The following is a 25552-nucleotide window of genomic DNA, read 5'->3' on the forward strand; positions in this document are numbered from 1 at the left end:
TTTGTAGGGATATATTGATTTTACTGTGCTTCAAACTGTTGCTGAGAAAATAACCTCAGAACCATTCTTGTATGATTTTTTTTTCCATGAGGATGCCTTAACTTTCATAAATTATTTAATATGGTGAAAGATGCAAAATGCCTTTTGTCTTTCTGAACCGCTGTTCAGGCGTCTGTGATGCGACCTTGGAAAGTAACCATAGAAACATGTTAAAAGCATCAACTGAAAATCAGTAGTTTGGTTTGACAGTGATGCAAATTCTGTGAAAGAAGATTATGATGTATTAGGAACACTTGAGGCATATATTACCGCTAACCTGTTAAACCTGATTATTCCATGACTATCTGGACTTTCAGAATTTAATGCAGGGGAAAAAAAAAGAACAAAAAATGAAACATACGTTTGTTTTTTTTAAGTTGCCATGTTTAAGATGTTTTTAGCTAAAGCACTTCAGCCTGCCATTCTCTGTCCTGTAAAAAACAAGAATTATACTTCTGCTAAGCTCATAATGTAGTTCACCGGTTTTCTGTATTTAATAGCTGTAAACTTTTGCCCTGTACCCTGCTGGGATGTGCTGGTATCCCGGCTTTGTGCAGAGCTGGCACAATTTAAATCTCTTTGACAGCTAAAGTAGATAACTGGGTTATGAATAAGTAGTAGTTCACCAGAAGGTGAAGAAAATGTGTGACTCATTGGGTCCTGAGCTAGACCTTTTAGTGCTGACCTGTGGTAGTCAGGCTAGTTTGTGAGGCTGAAACAGAAATGCCTGTGATAGTTACGGGTAACTGTAGTAAATTTTTGGCAAATGACGAGTCAAGGGAAGATGCAGAGTCAGTTGATGAAGCTGCCTTGTTCAGAGTAGTCCACACCCAAGAAATATGTTGAGGTGCGTGGGAAAGTTAAATTTGAATTTAATTTTAATTTTAATTAATTTTTTCACTCAGGAAAGCAAGGTACGAGCTCTTTCCAGTTAAGACTGCCTTGCTGGTAGAGATAGCCAAAGAACTGTGCGTGCATGGTTTGTCTCCACTTCGCAGCATCGTGGCAGTATCATGGGAGCCACAGAGCTCTTCCAGGGATGTAACAACTGTCTGGCATTAATGTAGCACAGCAGCCACTTGGAGGAGCATCAGTCATTAAATGCCCTACAGTGCCCTGCTTTCTCTTGCTACCATTTAATGGCAGTTGGAAGCCAGTTGGGAAGGGTGGCTGAGCAATCTGTAGCTTGGGGGAAGAGATGTGCAGATGAAATGAAGCATCCGTGTGTTTTAGGGGGAGCCAGATGTGTTAATTATGAATCTCTCCTCAGAATCTGGTGGGCTGGAGCTGCCTGCCCCCTGCAGCGTTGCCTCACTGCATGCTGCTGCAGGGGGAGACATCTTCCCAGACCCCCTTTCCTCGCTGTGTGGAGCTGGGGAGAGCAAGAAAGCCCTCATACAGGTGTGCAAATGCAGACGGAGCCGGTGCCACCAGACAGCTTGCCTCATCCTGTCGGTGCCATGCCGCGGCTGCTGGAATGCATTTACTGGCTGTCCCTGGGGTGCCGACATGACCCGTGTCTAGCACAGTGCTATGTGGGGACAGGAGACGGGGCAGGGTGTGTAGCATTGTGCAGTATCTTGTATCATCTTCAGGCAGCTTAGGCTTTTCTAGTTGCTGTGGCAGCATAATACTGCCTATAATTAAGGCCAAACAAAACAGTGTATGCTTTAGGTATATCCCATTTCGCTTTAGCCTATAAGGAGGATAAATTAGAAGATAAGCCTGAATTTAGTAGGCTTTGTTCCTGGAGACAGAAATGACTCTCAGAGCAGCATGTTTAAGAGCAGGACATCATTACTGGTATCATTGCTAATACTGCATCATACATTTACATAGTGCTTTATCAGCATATGGTAAGCCAGGTTCCCTGCTATGAAGAGCTCGTCCGTGAAGACTGAGACTGATGAGGCAAACAGAGATGAGACAGAGCTGTAGTTCAGCAAAGGGAGGAGTTAAAGAAGTTGAAGCAGTTGAGAAGAGAGAGAAGGTAGAGTTTTGGACATCGGTACTGCTGAGTTGAGCACTGCTGAAAGCATGAAGAATGTCCCGGAGGTCAGTAGATTGGAGATTGGGATATGACAAATTAGAGTGGGGAAGAGACCCTGAGTGCCTCGATGGGTAATGTGGGAGGATCTGGAGCACCAGAGGCAGCCTCCCAGGAGATGAAATGACTTTCTGAGCTGCTCTAGGTGGCTCTGTTATGACGCTGTTGTAGCAGTTGGGTGTCTATGTTCTGAGATGTTCATGATGCCCAGGAGGAAGAGCAAAGCAGAATAATTTAATACAGATATGCTCACAAATATGTGGTAGGTCAGAATCTGTGCTTTCAGAGCTGCCCAAGTTTGAATTTATAGAGACAGTGATTGACAGAGTGTGCATGTGAGTGTGTGGATAAATGGATGTCAATGGAAGGGGTTTTAAACTAGGAGAAAGTCTGAGGTATTTATGGATAATCTTGTCTGGAGTCATACAGATATTTCTATTGTACTGTCTCTGATCTTCTGCTTTCCTGAACTTAACAGTTTTCCTTTCATTTAGATATTTTTCATATTATCCTTTTTGTATTTTCTCATTCATCCATACCTGAATGCACCTGCAGTTTACCTGAATATGTGGGATTTCAATGTTATCTAGCTGCTTGAGCCTCCTTTGTCCCTTTCTTTGTGCCCTTTGTGCTTGTCGAGAGGAACACCTCTCTGACCTCCCCCATCTCAGCCCTTCCCCTTCTCCTGCTGCTTTGGCTCCTGGACTCCTGAACATCAGTGCTTGTTCTGACCCTGTTATTTGGGGCTCCCCAGCTTGGCGGCCGTGGCAGCTGCACTGGTGGTTTTGCTGCAGCAGGAATGAGGCATTCCATAGGTAAAATGATAACGGCGACTTTCCTGTGGGGCTGTAATTTGACAGTTTGCACCTGTCTCACAAGTTTATTGAGGACTTTCAGGCTCTTTCAATAACACACTTAACTATTTTAATGCTTTATTAAGACAAGACAGATTTAGCAGTTGAAATAGTAAAATCAGGCTGATACTTGAGTATATAGCTCTCGTGGCTGACTTGCAGTCACTCTGATACTTGGTTTACTGTGTGGTGGATGTGGTTTGTGGGACAGGTGGATTTTCAGCCGACACTGGCTGTGTTCTGAGCTAGACCACTTCGTGTGCTTGTGCTAGTGGCAAAATGAGACACTGCATTATCACTCACAACAATCGTGAAAGGTCAAGGCAAAATAGTGCACCAGCACTACAGCTGCAGAGCTTGACCAACTGCAAGATCACTCAGAAAGTACTTTCATATTCTCTTGAAGTAGCAGTGAGTTTCATCTTTATAAAATTTCCCTAATTCTTGTCAGAGGGTGGAAGGTGTTTTTTTTTGTTTGTTTGTTTGTTTTGGCAGGACAGTACCTCACTCAGCATCAGTTAGTGCTTCTCTGCCCATTGCCCAAAGCTTTCAGCTTTGCTGGGCTTTTGGTGTCCTCACTTACTTGTGGAGCTCACTTACTGAGAAGCAGTGCCCTGTGGAGTTTTTACTGGAAAGAAATGACTCAGTGGAAGTTAATTGGCATAAAATGAATCTAATCTAAGTGTTATTAGTGAAGCTAGTTGGAGTCCAAGGCAAGCTTCAGAACATTATTTGGTAATACGTCTCCAGCAGGTCTTAAGGAGTTGCTTGTTTCTCCTGAAATTTGAATCTTTGGGTCACAAATAGTCAAATCTCTCCACCGGCAGTGATGGGGAACACGCATCTTACATTTTCCTGCTAAGTGCTATTTTAAATGGTGCTGCAATTTCAGCCCGTTTTACCTCTGAGAAGCATTGCTTCAGAACTGAAGTCAGTTAAATAAATCACAGGAATGCTGGGCTTTAAGAAGCCTGTGCGTCCCTCCTCTCTTTAAAATTACTCATTGTGTGGGCATATGACTTTAGTGGTTTCCACTGCATCATTTAATGCTGTCAGTGCCCATTTAACTCCAACACTAGGAATAAGTAAATGCCCCCCTGAGAAGTTATTTGCCTAGCATGATAGGTGTCAAGCCTTTGGCTAAGTATCTTAAATAAAAACTGGCTGAAGGAGGGAGGGATGGGCTGTCTGGATTTTCTAGATGTGCGCTGAGATGTGGAACAGAGGCAGCTGGAGGTGATGAGAAAGGTATGTCTGTGGGGATGGTGTTTTGGGGTAAAGGCAAGTAACCTAAAAACATAACCATCCCCAGAGCTTTTATTTTAATGGAGGCTTTACAGTCATGTATCAGACCCTGATATGTGACCAGGAATGAGAATATCGTGCATTATGTGGACCTAAGTTCAGTCCCCCTCTTTCCTGCATGACGCTTGCCTGAACCTCATGCTTCAGATGAACCCTGGGTTAGCCTTGTGCTGCCTTTTCTCTCTCATCCCTTCCAATCACAGATGTGCCTGCTTCTTCCCTGGAGCAACCTGAATGAGCAGAATGCTTTTGCTTTCCATACCAGATTGTTTTTGATGAATAGCATGGAGTGTAATATCCTTTGTAACAAAAATAATTTATTGCCTGATAAGTCATTTTGATACTGGCTTCTTTCTATATATTGGGAGCTGGTATTGCAGGGAAAAATGTTAAATGATCTATTTAAGTAATTACTTTAATAATGAATGGCTAGTTAGCACCATTGTTTCTGTTTCATTACTTTTCAGTTTAAAAAATGGCTTTATTACTTTTTCTTGATAGAATACAAATGAGAATAAAATTTTGCTTTCCTCATCCTGTTTCAGGAGTCTGGGTTTTGCTTGCAAATAAATCCAATTTTTTTATTTTTTATTTATTTATTTTTTTTGCCTAAGGTGTGTGATTGATGTGGTTCTGCCTGCTTTAGCTCAGTTAGTTCATTAGACAGAATGAGACAACATTGCTGGCATTCAGGTAGCTTTTCACTGCATAGCTATCTACGCTGTGTGCGACCCAGGAACTGACATATTTCTATATTAGGTGTTGACAGCCTTGCTTACATAAAGATTAACCTACACAGGTTTTCAGCAGTTTGTCATATGGTACAATTGTAAACAGCGAGCATAGAAGTACAGCAATATGTTCATCTGCTCTTGCTTTGTTTAACAGCATTAGTGAGCAGAGCTGGAAATGGTACGTGGCGGGCTGCAGTGAGTAGATGTTACTCTGCTGTGTGTGTACGTCAGTTCCTGATCCTTGGTTCCAGCTTCGGAAGAAATGTTCCTTGGTCAGAAGTGTCTTAAATCTGCATGCTGAGGAGAATGCAGAGCTGACGCTGCTCATGACAATTTTTGTAGTGACCTCAGAAACTGCTGGTTTGGGAGAGAGGAAGCAATGGTTGGGATGTAACAGTCAGTGAATGCTCCTAAAGATCTGCTCTTCAGTGTTTCTTAAACATGGAAAAAAAATACAGAGAAGAGCTGTGAGAATTCCTACTTGGATTCCTGTATGCAAATCACTTGAATGCTTTGAAAGTGGGCTTGGTTGGTTGCTTCTGTTTAAATAGTAATGGGTAGTTCAGAAGAGGCATCAGCTCTTGAGTCTGTACAACATGGGAAAGCTCTTCTGATGTCAGGGGTACTCTGCAGGTTTGTTTTAACTTGTCATCTCCAGAGGTCTCTTTCAGTCCATCCCAAAGTGGCTTTGCCTGTTTTTTTTCCATGTGGTGCCTGAATTCAGGTGGATTTCAGCAATTGCTCACCTGTCTATTAGGCCTCGATTCTGTACTTGATGAGGATGTGAATGGAGTAGAGGGAGAGCAACGAGGGTGATCGGGAATTGAGGGAACTTGACCTGTTAGAAGAGGTTGGAAGGCCTGAGGTCTGGAAAAGAGAAGGCTGAAGTAGAGCAGAAGTCTTCTCGCAGGTAACAGCTACTGCAATGGAAGGAAATAAGCTCCTCTGCATGTCTGCTGGGGAGGTGAAGGGGGAAATAAGCAACATACATTCCAGCAAGGCAGACTGATGAGCGATGTGAGGTGTTAATTTTGTAACAGTAAGAACAGGTAAAAACTGGAACTGACTGCCTCGAGAGGCTGTGGACTTGCTTTCCTTGAAGTTTGTAATAACAAATTGGAGAAATATATAAAGGGAATATGTTAGGTGAAGTTCATCCTATGTTGGACCATGGAGAAAGTGTAGAAGATGGTGTTGCTAGTATGTCAACATAGCTGATATATTTATTTTTTTCCTGCCCTGCCGATTTTAGTAAGAGATAGTAAGAGAAAATTAAGAGGTCACTCGAGTGAGAGGCTGAAATTCAAGTCTGAATTGCAAGATTATGCCATATGCAAAGCATGAGCTTAATCTCACGTTGGAGATGCTTGCTTTCATGAGGTTGGCTTGGTTAATATCCTCACGATATTAGATATGTTTTGATACTTTGGAATGCTTTAGAATGACGTTTTTCTGTTGAAACTTTATTACCATCAACCATTAAAAAAATGCCATTGTTTGAGGCTGTGCATTGTGATCCAGACAAACTAATTATTTATTGAAGAAGGGAACCACTGAAATTAGGAACATCAGTTGTTTTTCCCGTTAGTGCTTCTGGACAGTGTTGCTGGGACAGCTAAGCAAACAAAGGTTTGGTGCTGTGCTTGTGTAATGATACTGAAGCGGGAAAGTCAGAACATGCTGCTGAAGCTATGCATGCATAACAGAAACCTATTAAGCTTGTTTTAGGGGGAAGAACAGGCCATAATCTAAAAACTTAATTCATATTTTATAAGTGATGCCTTGGACAAAATTTATTGCAGAAATAGAGATGGTGCCTTTTGTTTTTTTCCAGACCTTCATGACAGATTTAGACATTCCCAGCTTTCTGTTTCAAAATGGCTCATTTTGAACTAGCTTTTATTATCCAAATTGCCTGCTGTAAGTGGAAACTGATACCTTGCTTATTTTAAGTTTGCATGGAGTTTTGGGCAGCAACTGTACTGTTTCATTGTGCTATCTTTCTAATTTTAGAACCACAAATCAAAAGTAATAACAATAATAAAAGTCATAATGCCAACCAAGTTTATTCTGTGAGTGGCGGAAGACTTGGGACAGAATGCTGCAGGGTGTATTGTAGGACATCCGTCCATTTGTTGTCTGTATTGATGAGTAATTAAGGAAACAATAACTGGAACTGCAGATACAATGACAGACTGCCTTTCCCACTGCTTCTTTTGGAGATGGCTTGCAGTGGGAAAGGCTTGGGTTATGTGATGGAGGGGTGATGGCTGTGCTGGGCTGGGAGCTGGGAAAGTTCAGAAGAGTCCTGCGCAGACTGATACCCAGTGTAAACCTGCACCCAGAATTTTGCAAACTTTGCGGAGGGTTCAGAATCAGGATAAGGTTTGGTCCTGAGATATCTGTCAAGGCCAAGCCAAAACTCCTGAGTGTACCCTTGAGTAAACTCAAATTCAGGATATTTAAGGCTTGGACTGTACATTTCTTTGGCCTTGACCTGCTGGGCGAACCCCTTAGCATTCTCACAATGTGAATAATGACAGTGATCTTTGAAAGATAAGGCTGGCTAATAATGCTAAAGCTATGTTAATATGTAATGGCTCATGCAGAAGTTTTCTTTTATTATTTTGTCAGTGGAGCTTTATTGGAAGCAGGACTCCCAGTTCTATTTCTGACTTGTGTCAGTTTGTCTGCAAGCCCACCTTGTCAATTAAATCCTCTGCATCTGTCTCAGTTGACTCATTTTTAGTATGTGTCTCAGACTATATTTTGCATCACTCTTCCTTATGTAGCTTAATAAATGTTTGCTTAACACTTTGTGAAATTCTGTAAGTTTGTGTCGTAGTAAAAGTTTAAATTCTAGTCGTCTTTTTCATGAAGAAATTATGCCCAGAAGGAACACTGTTCTTTAAGGATTTAAATTGTGCTGTTTACTTTCACAGCTATAATGTGCAGAACGTGTACAGCGAATGTAAGCTAGAAGCAGTTTGCTGTACAACAGAGTATCTGAAATGTCACCTTAACTACATACACAGAATTTAAAAAATAATTTTATTTATTTATTTTATTTTTTTAATGGGCAGGTTTTGTAGCTACTGTTGTTGCACACTCTTATTCCCTAGATGCTGAGCATTATGTAATTGATCTGGCCATGCTTTTCCTCACTGGTCTCATCCATGCATGGCAGAAAATCTAGTAATCTGTAAATTGTGGTGGGCTAAAGAACAGGTTACAGACTGTCCCTTGTCATTTGCTATTTGAGTGCTCCTACATGTGCCATATATTAGTTTTATTTTCTACCATGACACCTAGCTATGAGAAGAGAACTCTCTGGAGCATCTTAAAAGACATCTTCTATTAGAGATGGAAAGAGTTAAGCGAAATGTAGACAGTAGATCTCACAGCTAGAGGTAAAAATAATATATATGGGTGTCTTTGAAGCTTTAATTGGAAGAGGGGCGTGAGAGAGTAAAGCTTAGTTTTCTTTTCAAGAATGCTCCATGGAAATGAGCTAGGAGGTTGAATGGGCAAAACCTAAGGTAGGTAGAAAGTGTGCATTTGTGAAAAACTAATTACTGTAACACTGAAGTTTTGCATCCTATTCTCTGGAGTGTCTCCGAAGTGGCTCCCTTTAAGTACGAATTCCCATGTTTTTTACTGAAGTAAGGAGTTTTATGCAGTTGGATTTTGTTTCATTTGGTTGGGCCCATGTCCAAACCAGCCTGGCCTGTATTTTGGCCTAATGAGTACTTGGCTGGGATACCACCAAGTATATTGCTGGTTCTGCAAGAAGTGCATAAGGATTGATGAGCCCTTCTGTGGTTCTGTTTGCCCGGACCAGTCCAGGAGCCCAAGCACAGCATAGGAAGGCTGCTGCCCAGCTGGCTTTTGTAACAGTTAAAGAACTGACTGTGATTTTTATAGGAACTGGAGATGACAGCTATTTATGTTCATATTCACAGTCTAGAGTTTGATAGATGTATCTTGTTTTGCACCAGTTGCTCTATTCTTGCCACTTGCTCCCTAACCTTCCCGTTTTAAGGAACAAATAAACAAACCCAACAAGCTGTTTGGTACTGCTGGTGCATGATGCCAGTGATGAGAAACAGCCCCGTTTTGATGTCAGGTAAAGTGATTCTTGCATTCAAACACAGAGAGCTTATAATTAAGCTTTGTGCACTGCTACTTGAGAAGAGATGCTTTTTAAATATGAACTGCATACATCATTACTAGTGCTGTTGGCCTGTTGCCTGTCAAAGCAGCGATTATTTTCTACAACATCTACTTCAGTTCCTCTGCTTTTTTGGTTTCCTGTTATCCCACATGGACATCTGCAGTCCCGTTGCCAAATTCCTCAGTACATCGTGGCACTACAGGCTCATAGGAAGAGGATTTATCAGCACAATAGCAGTTGATTGCTTTAGCTAGCATATGGCACTGTCCTTTGAACAGTGGAGGTTGTAGAAAGCATGTGAATGCTGTTAGAAGTAAAGCAGTTTGAAAGGTGGTCTGTCTCGGTGGGGAGGTTAAGATAACTAGTAGTGGATTTGGTGTCCTCTTAAAATGGTCCAAAGCCACGTTACTGAGCTATTTTGAGAGATGTTATACTTTAATAAGGCTGACTTTTCTATTTATTTTTATGTTTTGCTTAACTTTGCTTTTTTGGGTGCATTTGCTTACTGACGGTTAGCGCTTAGGTGTTGAATAAACAAATCCCGAGTAAATTTGTTCTTTGTATCCCATTCTCTTTTATGTATGTTTCCCAGAGGAACTCCTTCAGCCAGATCTTTTGAAGGAATAATTATTTCATTAGGTTTTAATGTATATCTTGATTGCACTTTGAAGACATTCTCTTGAGGAGTTTTTATCATTTCAACAAGGGATCATAGCATGTAAACAAGGAAATAAACGTTACCTTTCATATTAATCAACAAGATGATTAAATAATAACCACAACTGTTAATTGGTACTTGGAGAGAGAAAGTAATGAGTGTCTTGAGTTCCACAATGAGAGTACCAACAGTTAGAGACACTTTTCTGCACAATAAAGCTGCATATTTAGGAGGCATTACGGTTTTAATGTGCAGCTGCAGTCCTAGTGAAGTTGTGCAACTGTTTGCCTGGTGTCCTGTTTCAGGCATATGTTTTCATATTGAAAGAGGTATTAGCAAGGGGTTTGGGGGTTCAGGCGGTTAAATCAGTTCTCATTGCCATTGAAAGCCTGAGGTTTTGTGTAAATTCATGCTTTGCAGTATTTTGCTTCACCATAGGATACAGTTCCTGCTGGTTTCAGGATGCAGAAAGAGTCAAAAGCTGTTTCTTTCCTTAGAGGCAAGAGTCCAACTTGTCCCTCACAAGATAGTGGCTTCTGGCTCCCTCTGAAGTAGAGCCTCATCTTTTCATAACAGAAGTCTTTGTCCTCTTCTAAATATTGCAGTGTTTGAAGAGGGAGAAGGAAGCACATAGGGGGTCTGCATCTCCTGATGCTGCTGAAGGAAAAAGGAGTTCAACGCACAGGTCGGGGAGCGTAGAGCTTCAGGCTGGGAATTCTGCAGATCTGTATTCTGACTCCTGCCCCTTGTACTTAGCTGTGTAATCCTGACCCAAGCGAGTAATTTTGTTCCTTGTACACAACCAGTTCTTTGTACTGTAACTCACTTGAAGCAAGTAGCGCTGCTGGAAGCAACTGTGCCCTCCTGCTCTGTGCTCCTTTTTGCTTCTGACCTACCATAAATATAAGTAAAGGAAGAGTTTCCTTCCCTGATCGGTCTGCTAAGCTGAGGCAGCCTGGGGCTGCATCATCACTACATTCCTGGCAAGGTTAGGGGTCTAGATTAACCCTGAATTGGGGATGACAACAAAGCACTGCTTTAGTGTTTTTTTTTTTTTTTTTTTTTTTTTTTTTTTTTCTCTCATATGTTTTCCACTATAATACTTCACAGATACTGATGCCAGTTCATTATTACTGAAAAGTACTTTGAGATCATGGACTGGAAGGAATGATGAAAATACAAATTAGAGAGACTTTTTGTGGTCATATACTTCCAAACTGATTTATCCAAAGGGAAAGGCTTTTATATTGGAAGCATGGGCTAGAACAGTGCTTTTCCCCCACTGAAGACCTGTTGGCATTAGTGGCATGGTCTCAGGTCATCCACAGATAACATGAATATGATGCTTTGCGTCTTTGCTGGCTTAACAGTCATTCAAAGTAATGTTGAAAGCTAGCATGTTGGATTCTTTTATGATATGTATCTGAGGGTGGTCTATCTACTGTCAGTCTCAGGGTCAAATCACATACATTCAGGTGACAAAACTCTCCTTGGCTTTGACAGAGCTGAGATTTCACCATCGATGCTGTCCTCAGTTGCCCAGTGAGTGTCACTAACATAAATATCCATTCCATACAGCTCTGCAGGGTGTGTTGTCCCATGAAGATTTTGATGCAGAGTCCAGGTTCTGGTTTTGTTTCTTGCTATGTTTGGTGTTGATGGTGGGGGAACAGCAGAAAAAATGATTTTATTCCTATTCTTAATCATATGGAATAATGTTACAATTTTAATTGCATGTTTTAATTTTTCCTTCTTCTTCATCTTTTATGTTTTGAAATTCTGCATTTCAAAAGCAGGATCATTATCATTTAGAACATTAAAGCTTGTCTCTGTAATAGCTTTCCCTTTTAATGTGGAAGAATGGAATTGAGGAAGAAAAACCAATCTGTCTTGAAGGAAATTCTCTGTTATCTAAGGATTTTCAGTGCAGCCAACAAGATAGGATCTCAGGCTCAGCTGACTTGGAGTGTCATTTTGTGTATTGAGTAACTTGTAGCGTACAAAGCATCACTTCTGTAATGTTATCACCAGTAAGATCCATGCGGTCCTGCCAGTGACAAGGGGATTATTTCAGCTTTTTACGATGTCAGTGAGATTTTAGTATTTTAGGATTCAGCTGTTAAGCTGTTGGGGGGAAGAGGGGAAAGTTAGAATATAATTGAAACTCTGTTGAGGGAGAAATTAACTGAATAATTTGCCTGTATTTTTTCTACTCACATTTCCTTCTATTAGTCTCCTGATGTTTTTTCCTTATGAAATCAGGTTAGAACACAATGACTTGATTTGTTAAACAGGCAGTGATGCCAATGAACATACGTTTGTCTGGTCCAGATTGCCATTAACACCTAGTAACATTGTCCTTTCTTGCTATTACTTTTATACAGAGCAGCACAGAAGCTTAACCTGTCTTCGAAGAGAAAGAAATACCATCCACCCCTGCCACACACACACGACTTCTCTATTTATGCTACTAACTTTAGTGGCATTCTGCAGCTCTGTCCTCCGCCAGCACCACCATGCCTTCTGAGAGCTGTGTCCAAAATCAAGGACAACCCTGGCATTGGAAAGGTAATTTTGGATTTCAATTTTTTAAAAATAGGTTTATAGAGTAATTTTAACGGGGCTGGAAGCTTTCGGCCTAGAACAGGGTTGCATAAGCTCAAGAGAATGGTCTTGGGATAGAGAAAGAGACACATCTGTCTGAATGTGCCTGAGAGCTATTATTTGTTGACTTTGGAAAATGTTTGCTGTCTCAGAGCAGATTCAGTGCTTACATGTTGGCTTCACTGAAACTAGTTAACATCACTGACAACAATACTGACAAAGGTTGTTTTGTCCTTCCCTATATTAGAGACAGACTTTCTCTGACTTCATTGGTCCAAAACCAGTGCGCATACAGGTGTCACCTTGGGCAGAAGTAGTCTCTGTTACCGGCAAGGCTCAGCTGCTGGTGCTGTCTGTTTGCTTTGGATTAAGGAGATAGCCAAGGGTGCTTGATTTCCCTCTGCTTCACATATCAGTGTAAACCAGAAGTAATTCTGTGGAAATCAAGTAGCAGGACAGAAATAGATGTCTCCCCTGCTTGGGAAATCCAGCATCTTCCAAACTGTAACATTCGTGCTAATTTTATTTAAGATTAATTAAAATACAACCTAATTACTTAGAGCTTTATTCATATTTATAACTGTTTAATCACTCACATGACAGAGTCTGAATACTTATTTACATAGGTTACAAGAGATTAGCATTTGAAGATAGAATTGAAGTACCTAATGTGCACAGGAAAGCTAAAATATGCACCTTGACTAACCATATAAATCAGCATTAACATAGAGATCATCAGCCTAAATACTTGCAACTGACACTGTTGCTCCCAGAGAATACTCTGTATTCTTTTAAGCCAATGAGTTTGTGATAGATAGAAAATAAAGCTGTAATTGATGCTCTCTTTTCATCTGTGCCTCCACCTGCTTAAATGTATTTTCTGCTCCTGTGTTTAAAAGTGTGTTAGAAAAAAGGGTGCAGTATTAAATGGTGGAATGCAGCAAACATGACAGTAATGTACTGGTTCTCAGGGAAGAAGCGTTTGCTAAGGAACATCCTTTCTGTGTGTGTATTTTGGCAGAGCCCGCTTGTGCCTGCCTCCTTTCCCTAAGGTTTAGCACTTAGCTATGGCATGAGGAATGATGGAGCAGTGCATTTCTGAGGCTTCCTAAACTCTTTGGTTTAGGAAGACCTTTAATCATCCTTATATTTCCCTGTGTTGGCAGGTCAAAGAACTGTCTCTGTACCTCACCACACCCACGTGCCTACAGCTATGTGTAAACAAGGGACTTCAGCCTTTTTCCTACGCTTTGCGGGTGGTCAGTGGAGTTTATCTCCATGACTTGTGCCATGTAGAATACTCAGGTTTATCTGGCGTCTTCAAACAGATCAAAAAAGTCTAGTGAAGATCAAATGAATAATCCCAGATGGTAGGAAATTATATGCCTTGGGTCGTGTGGTCTACCTACCTTTTTCATCAGTGAGCACAGAAGAGGGCTTTCAAAGGGAAAAGCTCTACCAGAATGCAGAGGAGCAGGTCAGGAACTTGTGCCAACCCACAGACCAGGGATATGCCCACCTGCTCAGTTGTGTGATCTTCTCCTTCGTTATGGAATATATATATATGTCTACATATGGTGTGCTGGCAGTGTGGGTGACTTTTATGGATCAACAGGCAGTTGTCGGACCCTCAGATGTCTTTGCTGTGTAAGCTGAAAACATTATTGAGAGTGCTGTTTGTTTTGGGCCCAGAGTTCTAGCTGTGGACTTCTCACCACATACTTGTTGACCACTATTTGGAAAACCCCTGCACAGTGCTGCTAAGTGCTGTGCTGCAGATAAGAGCTCTCTGCTAATAGCATCATCCCTTTGGTTCTTGAGTTAAGATCTAGAGCATGCAGTGGTGACGGGGTCTGCTAGTTACTACTTGTAATGCTCCTCAAAATATAAGGTAATAAGGCATCTTCTCTTATCCATAGTTTAAAATGTACAATACCTCTTAAACATCTCTTTACCCATTCCTCGTTTGCAACTTGATAAATTACAGTGTTTACCTGTAAAACAACTCCAACAATGTAGCTTTTTTTTTGTACTTTTTTTTTTTTTTTTTAAAAAAAAAGGCTGTTACTTTTTGGTCCCTCCTCTTCTAACAGCTTTTCACCTTACACTCCTTTTGGTTTTCTTTTTCCTTGTATTTTTCAATGAATTGTAGAACAGCTTGGGCTAGAAGGGACTTTGAAGATCACCCAGTTCCAACTCCCCTGCCCTGGGCAGGGACATATCCCACTAGGTCAGGTTGCCCAGGGCCCCATCCAACCTGGCCTTAAACACCTCCAGGGATGGGGCATCCACAGCTTCTCTGGGAAACTATGCCAGTGCCTCACTGCCCTCTGAAGAATTTCTTCCTAACATCTAATTTACATCTCCCCTCTTTTAGTTTAAAACCATTCCCATTTGTTCTATCACTGTCTGCTCATGTAAAAACCCATTCTCCTTTTTTATAAGCTCCCTTTAAGTACTGAAAAGCTGCTATAAGGTCTCCAGTTCTCTCAGCCTGTCTTCATAGGGGAGGTTCTCCAGTCCTCTTTGAGGGATCAATTTTGTGGCCCTCCTCTGGACCCAGTCTAACAGATCCAGGTCATTCTTATGCTGGGGGTCCCTGACCTGGATGCATCACTCCAAGTGGGGCCTCACAAGGGCAGAGCAGAGGGGGACAATCACCTTCCTTGACGTGCTGGCCACCCCTCTGTTGATACAGCCCTGGGTGCAGTTGGCCTTCTGGGCAGCAAGCATGAACTGCTGGCTTATGTTGAGCCTTTTGTCCACCAGAATCCCCAAGCCCTTCTCTGCAGGGCTGCTCTCAATGAGTTCTTCTCCCAGTCTGTTCTTATGTCTGGGAGTGCCCCAACCCAGGTGCAGCACCTTGCACTTGGACTTGTTGAACCTCATTAGGTTAACGTGGACCCACCTATCTAGCTTGTCCAGATCCCTTTGGATGGCATCCCTTCCTTCTGGTGTATCGACTGCACAACTCAGCTTGGTGTCATCTGCAAACTTGCTGAGGGAGCACTCAATCCCTGTCAATTGACATGACTCTCAGTGTCGTTGGTAGAGCAGCCTGTCCAGCTGTAAGTACAAGATACACTTAGGGGATAGAAGCAGTGCTGGATTCTGGAGTCAATTTTTCCTACTGCAGCATCTGTGGCTGTGGCTGACTCTCTCCTTGGATTGTGTGATTGTTCCCAGGCCAGCAGTGTGCCTGGCCTTGTTATTAATGTGTGGTTACAGTGGGTTAAGCAGCTGGTGTGGCAGTGTTTTCCTTCTTTACAACCCAGCTTTCTGCTGTTTTGTCTTTCATGGTTAGTTTTGATGTGGAGGCCTGGTTCCTTGCTGGTATCTGCTGTATAGTGAGAATGTAACAGTACTGATGGGCTGCACAACTTCATCCTACTGACCTGAGAACGACACGCTGAGGACCAGGCCTTATTCTTTCTTGAAGGGCTGATTTCTCTGAGCACAGATGGCTTGACAAGTTTTAATGGCCTTCTTGTCACATAGCTTCTTTTGGAACAGGACAAGATACCATAGAGAAATGCACCTTGTTGTATGGTAAGGGGAAGAGACAAAATTTAAGGAGAAAAGTATAAGTTATGTGAGAATGAAAAGTGAAAACAAACTAGAAACCCATGAAATATCAGTGATACTTCAGTGGGGGTAGTGTAGTTTCCTACATGACAAGCTGAAGTGGTGAATGACATGTTAAATTGTGTGGAAATACATTTTATATTGAGGGAACTAATGAATAAGGCCAGGATCCTACAAAGACTGACTGCTGCTGTTATAACGTGCTCTAAGTAGTCCCATTTCTTTTGTAGATCTAAGTGCATGTGTGAGTCCATGCTGAAATATTTACAATGTCCAATATGATTGGCTTTCTATATAACCTTGGCCGTGGTCATTTTTAACTAACCCCACCACTGGTGCTCAAGATTGTCTTTTAGCTGGTATTCAACACATTGTAAGAGGCACAGGAACAGAGTGTGGAAAATGTAATGTCACCTCGGGGCCAAAATGGAAAAAAAAAAAAAAAAAAAAAAGGCTCCAGAGGGAGTCTAGAAGCATAATCTAGTAACCCTGACTTTCAGGCTGGGCACCCAGGCAAAGTGGTTGAAGCAATAATAAGGATCAAAATTATCAGGCAGGGATTAATATGATAAATTAGGGATCAGTCAATGGAGCATTTGTAGCCAGAACACACATGCTAGAGCTCTGTGGAAGAGTCAGCAAGCATTTGAATAGGGGTGGTCTGGTTAATTGAGTGTGTTTGGGTTTTGAAAAAGCTTTTGACAAGTGCCTTGACCTAGGTTTCTTAGAAAACCCTAAGCTGTCATGTTACCGATAACCAGTAGGAAACAAAAGGTCAGATTCCACACTGGAGCAAAGTTAGCTATGTCATACGGAGGGAGATCTGTTTGGTGTCTTCCTAAAAGATACGAGTGAGGTGGTGTACCTACCTATTCAGACTAGTCAAAGCTAAATCTGACTCTGAACACTGGTACTGGAATTACTGAGATGATAAAGAGGCAGATGAAGTTTAATGCTAATTAGCACAAGGAAAAGCAGCTCTAACTCTGCATGCACAAATGGTAAGTTATGAGGAAATCAGGCATGACTGTAACCCATTTTACCAGCCATCACAGAAGCTACAGCATTCTGTTTGTTACCATGAGTCTCCATCTTCTGAAGAAATGCTTTATTGACTGTTCAGGAGGCAAGAAGAATAAGTATCTTTTGTTGTAAAGGGTCTCTTAGCAGTATGTGATATAAAGACATGTTCCTCTTCATGCCCATATTATTTTAGTAAGTCACTGATTGTGTTTACTGGCTTTCTTCCTTACCATAATAACTTTCAAGAAGTTTAATAAAGAATGGTAAGAACTGAAGAAACACAAAGACTTCCATTCCTCTCCCACGTAAAGTATCTCCAGAGGACCTTCTCAGGGGAGAGCTGTTCCCCTGCAGGCAGGAGCAGCAACGGTGTGCTTTGCTGCCAGTACATGCCTGGACCTAAAGTTTTTTTTTTTTTTTTTTTTTTTTTTTTTTAAAAAGGCTTCACCAATCATCAATATCTATACCTGGTAGTTCCTTATTTGATGCGCACTTTCAAAGCTGCCCTACCACGACTATTTGCTTATCCTGATAAGGAAACATCTTTATAGCCAATACACAGGTTCAGTGGAGAACTTTCCCATGCATTAAGTCCTCTTCATTGGTTTCTTAGTTAAACACATGAATAAGAGCTATTCTGTTCTGAGGTAGAGGACAGCTGAATCTAAGGAAGTCACTGTACTGAGCATAGGCAGCATCAGGACTACCTTGGTGGTTTCTGTCGTGATTTGGAATCGGTCCAGCTGACAGGTCCTGTCACTGTTTGTGGGACCCTGCCTTAACTTGTGAGCTCAGTGGGTGTTCAGGGGAAGGAAGTGGTTTGAATTCTTGCTTTTTCTTGCTATGTGACTATAGCAGACAGTGACTGTATTATCAGAACTGCTGGAGGAGGAAGGAATGTGAGAAGACTGTGATGGCCAGAACTTCCACTTGAACACAATTACTGATGTAAGCCCGAAGTCTAGAGTTGTTCGTAACCTACCATGATCTCCATGCATATCATACGGTTCTGCTGTGATGAAATATTGCTTTTAATATTTGTTGTTAGTGACTTACTACAGCAGACATCCTGTATGTATCTTTTGCAGTTGCTAATTTCCCATTGTTTCAAGTACTGTTTTGGAAGGTGAATAGTAAATGTCTTATTAATTTCTTTTACATTTTATAAATACCAATTTTTCCCTTATCATACTTTCATTGGGAGTGTGCGGATTTGTCCTGTGATTCAAATCTTTAACTAACCTTTTGCATACTTTTCCTTACTAAGAGTACAGACGATTATACACTCTTCCAGGTGCTTGCAGGATTTTTCTGTGTTCAGGAACAACAAGCAGGAAAAAGTTTAAAATAAATAAAGTTTGCAACTGTTAGTCTTTCTGGCACCTGTGTTGCATATGATCAACCCCTCACACGTACAAAAATCCTACTACCAATACAAACTGAATACTGAGAGGAATTATGCTCACTACTAATAAATGTTACATAGCACATTTCATACCTTTGTCTTGAATGTGCCAAAAACATCAGAGTCCAAATCATTTAGCTGAATCCTACTTAAAAGGCAATGATCCAGTACAGCATGATTCTTGTAACTGAATCATTTTTGTGGTCTCTCTGGGTGTTATTAAATTTAATGTCAGAATAGTAGGAAAGACGTCTGAAAGCCATTTAATATTGTCACTGGAAAGAAGTTAGATTATGCTCAATTTCTGACATTAATGTGCTACTTAAGATAATTTATCATATTGTGGTATTAAAAAAGACATCCTTTTTACAGTGGCTGCTGTGTAGCATTCTAATTTGCTATTTTTCTTTAGCATGGTAGGAAGCCTTTTTCATGCAAAATGTTTTTTCTGCAGTTCTATTCAGCTCATTCTTTATAATACTGCATCACTTACAACAGCAGCTTTAAGTGCTTGTCTCTTTCAAGGATCCTGTCAATTTTTTTATGTTAGAATGACAGAAGCCTCCTATGTGAGACAATTGAAGTGGAGCATTTAAAGAGAACCTGAGTTGTCAGTCGTGTTTCTTGGACAGGTATATACATATTGGTCTCCATTTGTGTGTTTTAGACATTTACTTTCATTTATGCTTTACCAAGCCACAGCTAAGGTACTGCTAATATGATTTACTGATCATGTAGAGTTTTCTTAAGTGTGCTATATGTCCCATTCACTGGTTCTTAGAATGGTTAGATGATGGATAACAAATAGGTACTTAATTTTGTCATCTTTATTGCTGCTTGTTTCCTAATGACTAGAGTGTTATTTCTGATATAAATCACGTATCATACTAAGTACTCCACGTATGCAGACCTGTGTAGGACAAGGTACATACCTTCCTGCTGAAATGCATTGAACTACTTAAAAAAAAAATGTGAAAAATCAGATTAAAATAAACTATTTCTTCTATTTTGTTTTCATGTTTTAGAAATAAAATAGTTTTCTTCACATCTCCTGGGAGTGGAGAATCAATCCTTCTTTAATAGAGTACAATACAGAAGTGATTTTTTTTGGCTCTCCCAGGGGAGCTAAATGGTCTATGCTAGCATAGCAATTTTGCATATAAATTTGCCATCCACTGGTAGTGGTAGTATATGAAAGGCTTGTAAGAACTACCCACAGCAAACCAATTTAGCAAGGGTTATATATCTGTCAGTTACAATTAAATCCATGAAAAATATTGGCTCTGAACTAGGACTTGTAATTTGATTTACACTGTAGTTGAAAAACAAGTGATTTCATTGGAAAATGGCCTTCAACTGAATATGAATTCTTTGTAATTTCTTGCTGAGAATTCTTAATTCAGAATGGTGGATGTCTAAACATAGTTATGTAATTAACCTGCTGTTATACGCCATTTTGTGAACATTGGACAAAATTAACTTCCTGGCTACACATTGCCTGTCAAAAATGTGTTTCAAGGGAATATTTAGTGTCTATTCAAATTTGATATAATGACATTTATTGCTAAAGACCAAATTGCTTGTTCATTTAGGGATTATGATACTACTGTAATGTAGAATATGACCAGCATTTATGGAATGGACTCTCCTATAGTGCCAGCACTTTCTCAAAATACAGAGAAAGTCTGAGCTTATTTTGAGGGGGGGGGGGGGGGGGGGGGAGCTTGAGCTCATGTATTTTAAAATTTTATATGCTTTTTAATACATTCCTTCTGTTTTTTCCTTGTCATTCTGTTTAATTTGAAACTTGACAACTGCATAAGCATTGAATGCTAACAAAGCATCACTATAAACACATGAGCACTACACATCCATTCATTTCTAAGGAGGTACCATATGTTACAGTGATGCCTGTGCTAACATATTTGACTAGGTCAGGGTCTTAATTTCCTCAGAATTCAAAATGCCATGGAGTCTAGTCATTACTTAATGAATAAGTGGTCTTTTTTGTCTACATGTCTGCCCCAAATTAAGCTGTGTAGAGTATTTGCTCCAGTGAAAGACAACTGATGAACTTCTTGATGTATGCAGTAGTTTTTGTATTAATCCTTTAAAACATATAGTAGAGGTCTGTGATAGTCTTAGGAACAGAATCCAAATCACCTGGTTCTTTGTTTCAAGTGTGATATAGTCCTTCCCCTTTCTCTGGTGTCAGTGTTGGTAGCGCTTCCATCTCTCTTGATTACAGGGTAATAATCAATGTGAACCTGACTGTCTTAGTCTCTTGGCTGTTTCTGTCTAAAATTGTGTAGAATTGTGTCATTCTCTCTTTTATCACTGGCTCTTTTCTCTAAAAATTCAGTCTTGGATGTGATTTCTTCTGAGATGATGCTTGCCTCACTGGTCTTTGAGGAGTTTTGTGTTCATTGACGCGTGGCTTTACTGTAGCTCCATTCAATTCAGCATATCCAAAATATAAGGGCTGTATTAGAAAAAAAGTGCTAGCTTGCCTCTGGCCATCAGTCTCACATTCATGTCTTGCTGTCAGAGAGTTGCCTTGAAATTTGGTTTTCACGGCTTTTTGGTCTGTCTTTTAGTTTTCCCAAACCTGTTTTTTGACATTGACGTATCCTTGATGTTTTGCACTATCTTGAGCAGTCCTGCTGTCACTCCCTCATCCTACTCTCTTCAGCTCCAGCTGGTTCAGCATGTGGGGGGAGGTCTGGAAGTCCCCAGTCCTCACGAAGAGGGGTATCCAGTGCTCCTGGAGGAGGTCGCAGCATGGGAACAGTAACAGTCACATGGGGATGGGGCAGAAGGTATCCCCTTGGGACCCCTAGGTGTGAAATGGGGTAAACAATAGCAATGGCCTCCAAGAGGGAGGAATGGCTTGTATTAGCCAGGATGTGTGTTCCTCAGTTTCTGAGAAATGCTGTGTTTAGTTCAGAATTGTTAAAGGCACGTGTATATTTGACTTTAAAAAGGGTCAAAGATGTCAAGGTCTAGAGGTTTGGCTCAGGACTCTCACAGATTAGTAGGATTTGAGTGTGCTATGTGGATCTGTAGTTCTCTGGTGGCCTCATCAGGTGTTTCTAAAACTATATGGAGTTTAGTTGTAGCCATTGTCCTTCCCATAAGGTTTTTTTTTCCTCTCTCTGACTGCAAATTATTTTTTTCAGAAATCTACCCTTTTCCAGATTGTCTTCCCTAACATTCTTCATGCATGCATAAAACAGTGGTATGACTTGTTTTTATACTTCAGCATCCATTTACGTGATTTGCCCTTACATGGCTGGAGCAAGTGAATTCTAGCATGCAAGTGTTTGCTTTTATAACCTTTCTAACCTTTCTTTTCCCTGACTTCCACTGCAGGTTGACAGATAGACTTTAAGGAAAAAAAAAAAAAAGGGGGAAAGAAAGAAAAGGGAAAAAAATATCATTGATTGCTATGAATCTTTCTTCCATCCTTGCCAGTGTTGGTTTAAATTACGCCCATTGTTGTGCAGGGTGGGTGGGCCTGTGACCTTATGCCACCCATTTCCAGGGCTTTTGCAAATTCCACGCGCATATATTTATTTATTAAATTCTTTGTATTTTATCAGCGTATTCAGGATGTGTTTACCATCTTCTTTTCCAAACACTTTTAATTTTAATAGGATTTCCTTCAGCAATTCTGTTGACCTCCCGGTTCCTGCGGAAACATGAATTTGGAAAGTTCATTTGAGCGTTAACCCCCAGTGTACAAAACTCCCAAGATTAGAGTCAGTTAATTACTGAGATACTTCAGTGAATTGCATGATTTAGGTTGTCTTCAGGCATTGAGAAAAATGTTAATAATGTGCATATACCATGATGTTTTTTTATTTTTATTTGTAAAAATTGAACTGATACAAACCTGTCCTCTTTTCCTATCAACATGCTTGTTAAAACTGAGCCTCTATCCAGTATTCGGTGTCTCTGAATACATATATACAAATCCTTGTATCCTTTATGAACTTTTCCCTTTAATTCTTTTTTCTTATTCCGCATCTGTCTGTGACACTGAAGAAGAAATACAGAAAACAAAATTACAACGAGTTGCTAAACATGCACAGTTATAACAGGAAGAGTCATACCCATCACAGGAAGGATTTGTGATCTTAGCTCTCCTTACATAGTAGTAGTCAGGGCAGAGATGTGGTCAGGGCAGGGATGCCCTTACCCTGAGATTACTTTTCTGGAATCACCTTATTTGTATTGTTTTTCTTTGCCTTTTTTTTTTTTTTTTGGTTTGCTTTTTTGTTTTGTTTTCCTCCCTGTCCCGCTGTTGACATTCCTTCTAGGTCTCTCTCTCTCTCTCTCTTTTTTTTTTTTCTTTCAAGCATGTCTTACTTTTCCCTTTCTTCATTTGTTCTCCTCTAAATTCCTTCTCTTAAGGTTTCTTCACTTCATACAGGTGTTACTGGTAGCTGGTACTGCTGCAGTTGGAGCTGAGGTACTGCTGAGCTGAGCACTAGAACTGGCCACACTGCTGAATAACTGCCCACAGAGGATGTAATTCGGAGTGGACCTGAAATTCATGTTACCATTTAGTTCTAGTCATTTGTTTAATGAGCAAATAAAAGCATTTGAGTGCAGTACAGATACTGCTACTGTGCTGTCTAGTCACGGGCCAAAGTTACTTTAAGATTTACAGGTTCGTGTGTTTTCTTGAGTCCTTCCTTCACTAAAAACCCTTATATCTGGGTGATTTTCTGCACTGCAAGTTGCTATCCCTGCAAGTGAGCATGCCTTTTTAAATTAAAAACAGATGAAGAGACCCAGGAGAAGGTGCAGTTAAGTTGATCCTTAAGTCAGGAACCATGCTGGCTGTGCAGTACTCAGCTTTTTCTGCCATGTTCCTCTTATCCCAAAACAGAAAAGTACTGGGTTGAACTTCAGAGCTGAGAATACAAACCTGGCAATTAAGGTTGTTCCTGGAACAAAGGAGGGCTAGAATAATAAAAATATATAACACTAAATCTTTCTTCTACATAAGGAGAAGGATGTGCCTGCATTTGGGACCTGCCTGCACTTTAGCTTCTGCTTTTGCAAAGCAGTAGGTTTGAGTAAGCTTTATTCTTGTTGGTACTTACATGAGCATTTTTAGTTCATTTCTGAGTGAAGTCAGTGCCTAGCTCAGCAATTCAGCATTGTGAATAAGAGTGACACATTATAACCCTACAATTTCTGATAGGTAGCTTTAAACATTAAGCCATCACTTGTAGATGGATTTAGAGGGCAAAGAAACTAAATTTAAAATCTGTTTTTCTACTCTGCAAATCAGCATTTATGCACAAAACACCAGAAGAGGAACTTCCTCAAGCTGCTCTTTTCTTGCCCCCTCCCATTTGTCTTGAAAGCTCATTTTCTCTGTGAAAATGAAGATGACCCTTGAGGCCCATTAAGAGTTGGGATCTGATACCCTTTGAAAAAGATTTTAGTACCTTTCTGCTTCAGAGAGATGGTCTCAAAAAGCTGATTTGGCATACAAGGTTTTTCTGGGGGTAAAGTCACCTTTTTTTAGGAGGAGCAATGCTGATGGAGGAAACTTGCTGTTTAGGTCGGGAGGAGACCAATTTTCTTCTTAGCCAAGCTCTGTCTGCTAGAATCTAATAATAAGTGTAAGAGAAAAGAAAGGATTGTTTAGGGATTTATTTTTTTAAATAGCATATATATTAAAATTAAATTTAATCAAGTGACTCAGAAGTGGGCATTTGTATGTATGTTTTTTTTTTTTTTTTTTGTTTTTTTTTTTCCTGAGGGCAGTTATTTTTCTGAGCACCTTGGTAGCATGTCAAGGTTGAGCTAACAGGGTAATACACAAAGCTGGCTTCGTGGAGCTTTTGTGGGGAAACAGCCTTGAGTCTGTCACCTCTGCACTTTGCTTTTGAAGCACCTGTTTCATTTATTCTAAGGTTCAATTATTTTCTGGGACTATGTTTTCATATTCATATCAGCATAAAAGTGAAAAGAAAAGAAGGGGGGACTGCTTGAGTTGGTAGGTGGAAGAATTTGCTGTTGCCTTTGGTGGAACCTCCTGTGGTGTTTACTGGATGGGTCAGTTGTTTCTTAAGCCCTTTGTTTGGAAAAAAATGTTGGGGAAAAGCTTTTATAGCCACTTTCTGAAAATACTTTCTACAATGATGCTCAGCCATATCACTGAGTGACTGTGCAGGGGATGCCTGCATGCAACTTAACCCCCCAGAAAGGAGGAGCTGGAAAAATGGAACAGCTGAGAAATTAAATGAAAACCTTCAAGTTACCTGCCATCCCTAGTTGTTAAAGACAGGGACAGTTCAGCGCAGTGTGTAGTGGGGTGAATCATCATGGTCTGGGCACTACATTTCACTTGCACCTTCTGGGTGCAGGTGTGCATGCCATCACCTTCTTGTCTTGTCTGGTATGAAGGGCAGTCTTAGAGGGTGGCTCAGCCTGCTCCAGTATTTGTTTGTTGCAATGCTGGGAGCACTGCATTTCACTGTTGTGCTTTGCTGAAGCAATTTTTCAGCTTTGATTCTTTCTTTGCCATTATTTCTCTGGATGCAGGACTGATGGGGAGGTGCTGACTGCCAAACGCATTTTTTGTAAAGACAAAAAGAATGTGGCAGCGTAATAGATGCACACCATTCTAATGAAATAATACTCTCAGAACATACAGATAAATTGTTCTGGCAGATTTAAGGTTAGATTTAGCAGTAATAAGTTCCAAAAAAAAAAAAAAAAAGGAGAATCCATCTCTGTTATCAATGTAAGATCTCCAACCCAGTGTCCCCATGCAACATCCACCTCCATGCTAGAGGCTGGTCTTAGAGTATGCTGATCAGAGTTGCTGATCTATTTGTTGGGTTCACGGTGCAAAAGAGGGGGGATTGCTATCTGTCACTCCTCTTCCAAATCAGAAGCAAGCACTGTAAAAGGAGGACTGTACTTCATTAGGGTCAGTAGTTGCATTGTAGAAGATGCAGGTCCTGATGGATGCTCTGAAGAGTGCAAATTGCTCCAGGTCTGCTGCCTGTGGTGCGTTACAGCCACGGAGGCTCTTCACCCAGCAAAACTACGTTTAATGCTCGTGTTGGAGAACATGTGGTAGTTAGATAAGGACT

The 25552-nt window shown here is 40.7% G+C and overlaps 1 protein-coding gene across 3 annotated transcripts in view; it reads left to right on the top strand.

Moving 5' to 3' along the window:
* Positions 1-25552, top strand: part of KIF26A (kinesin family member 26A) — a 101684-nt gene that overhangs the window by 59115 nt on the left and 17017 nt on the right. For all 3 annotated transcript variants that reach the window (XM_035328010.1, XM_035328011.1, XM_035328012.1), the window contains exon 5: positions 12196-12379. In XM_035328010.1, coding sequence (XP_035183901.1) covers positions 12196-12379 — 184 coding nt within the window. The remainder of the gene's footprint in view (positions 1-12195; positions 12380-25552) is intronic.

This window comes from Oxyura jamaicensis, chromosome 5, assembly GCF_011077185.1.
Source record: "Oxyura jamaicensis isolate SHBP4307 breed ruddy duck chromosome 5, BPBGC_Ojam_1.0, whole genome shotgun sequence".
Lineage (NCBI taxonomy): Eukaryota > Metazoa > Chordata > Aves > Anseriformes > Anatidae > Oxyura > Oxyura jamaicensis.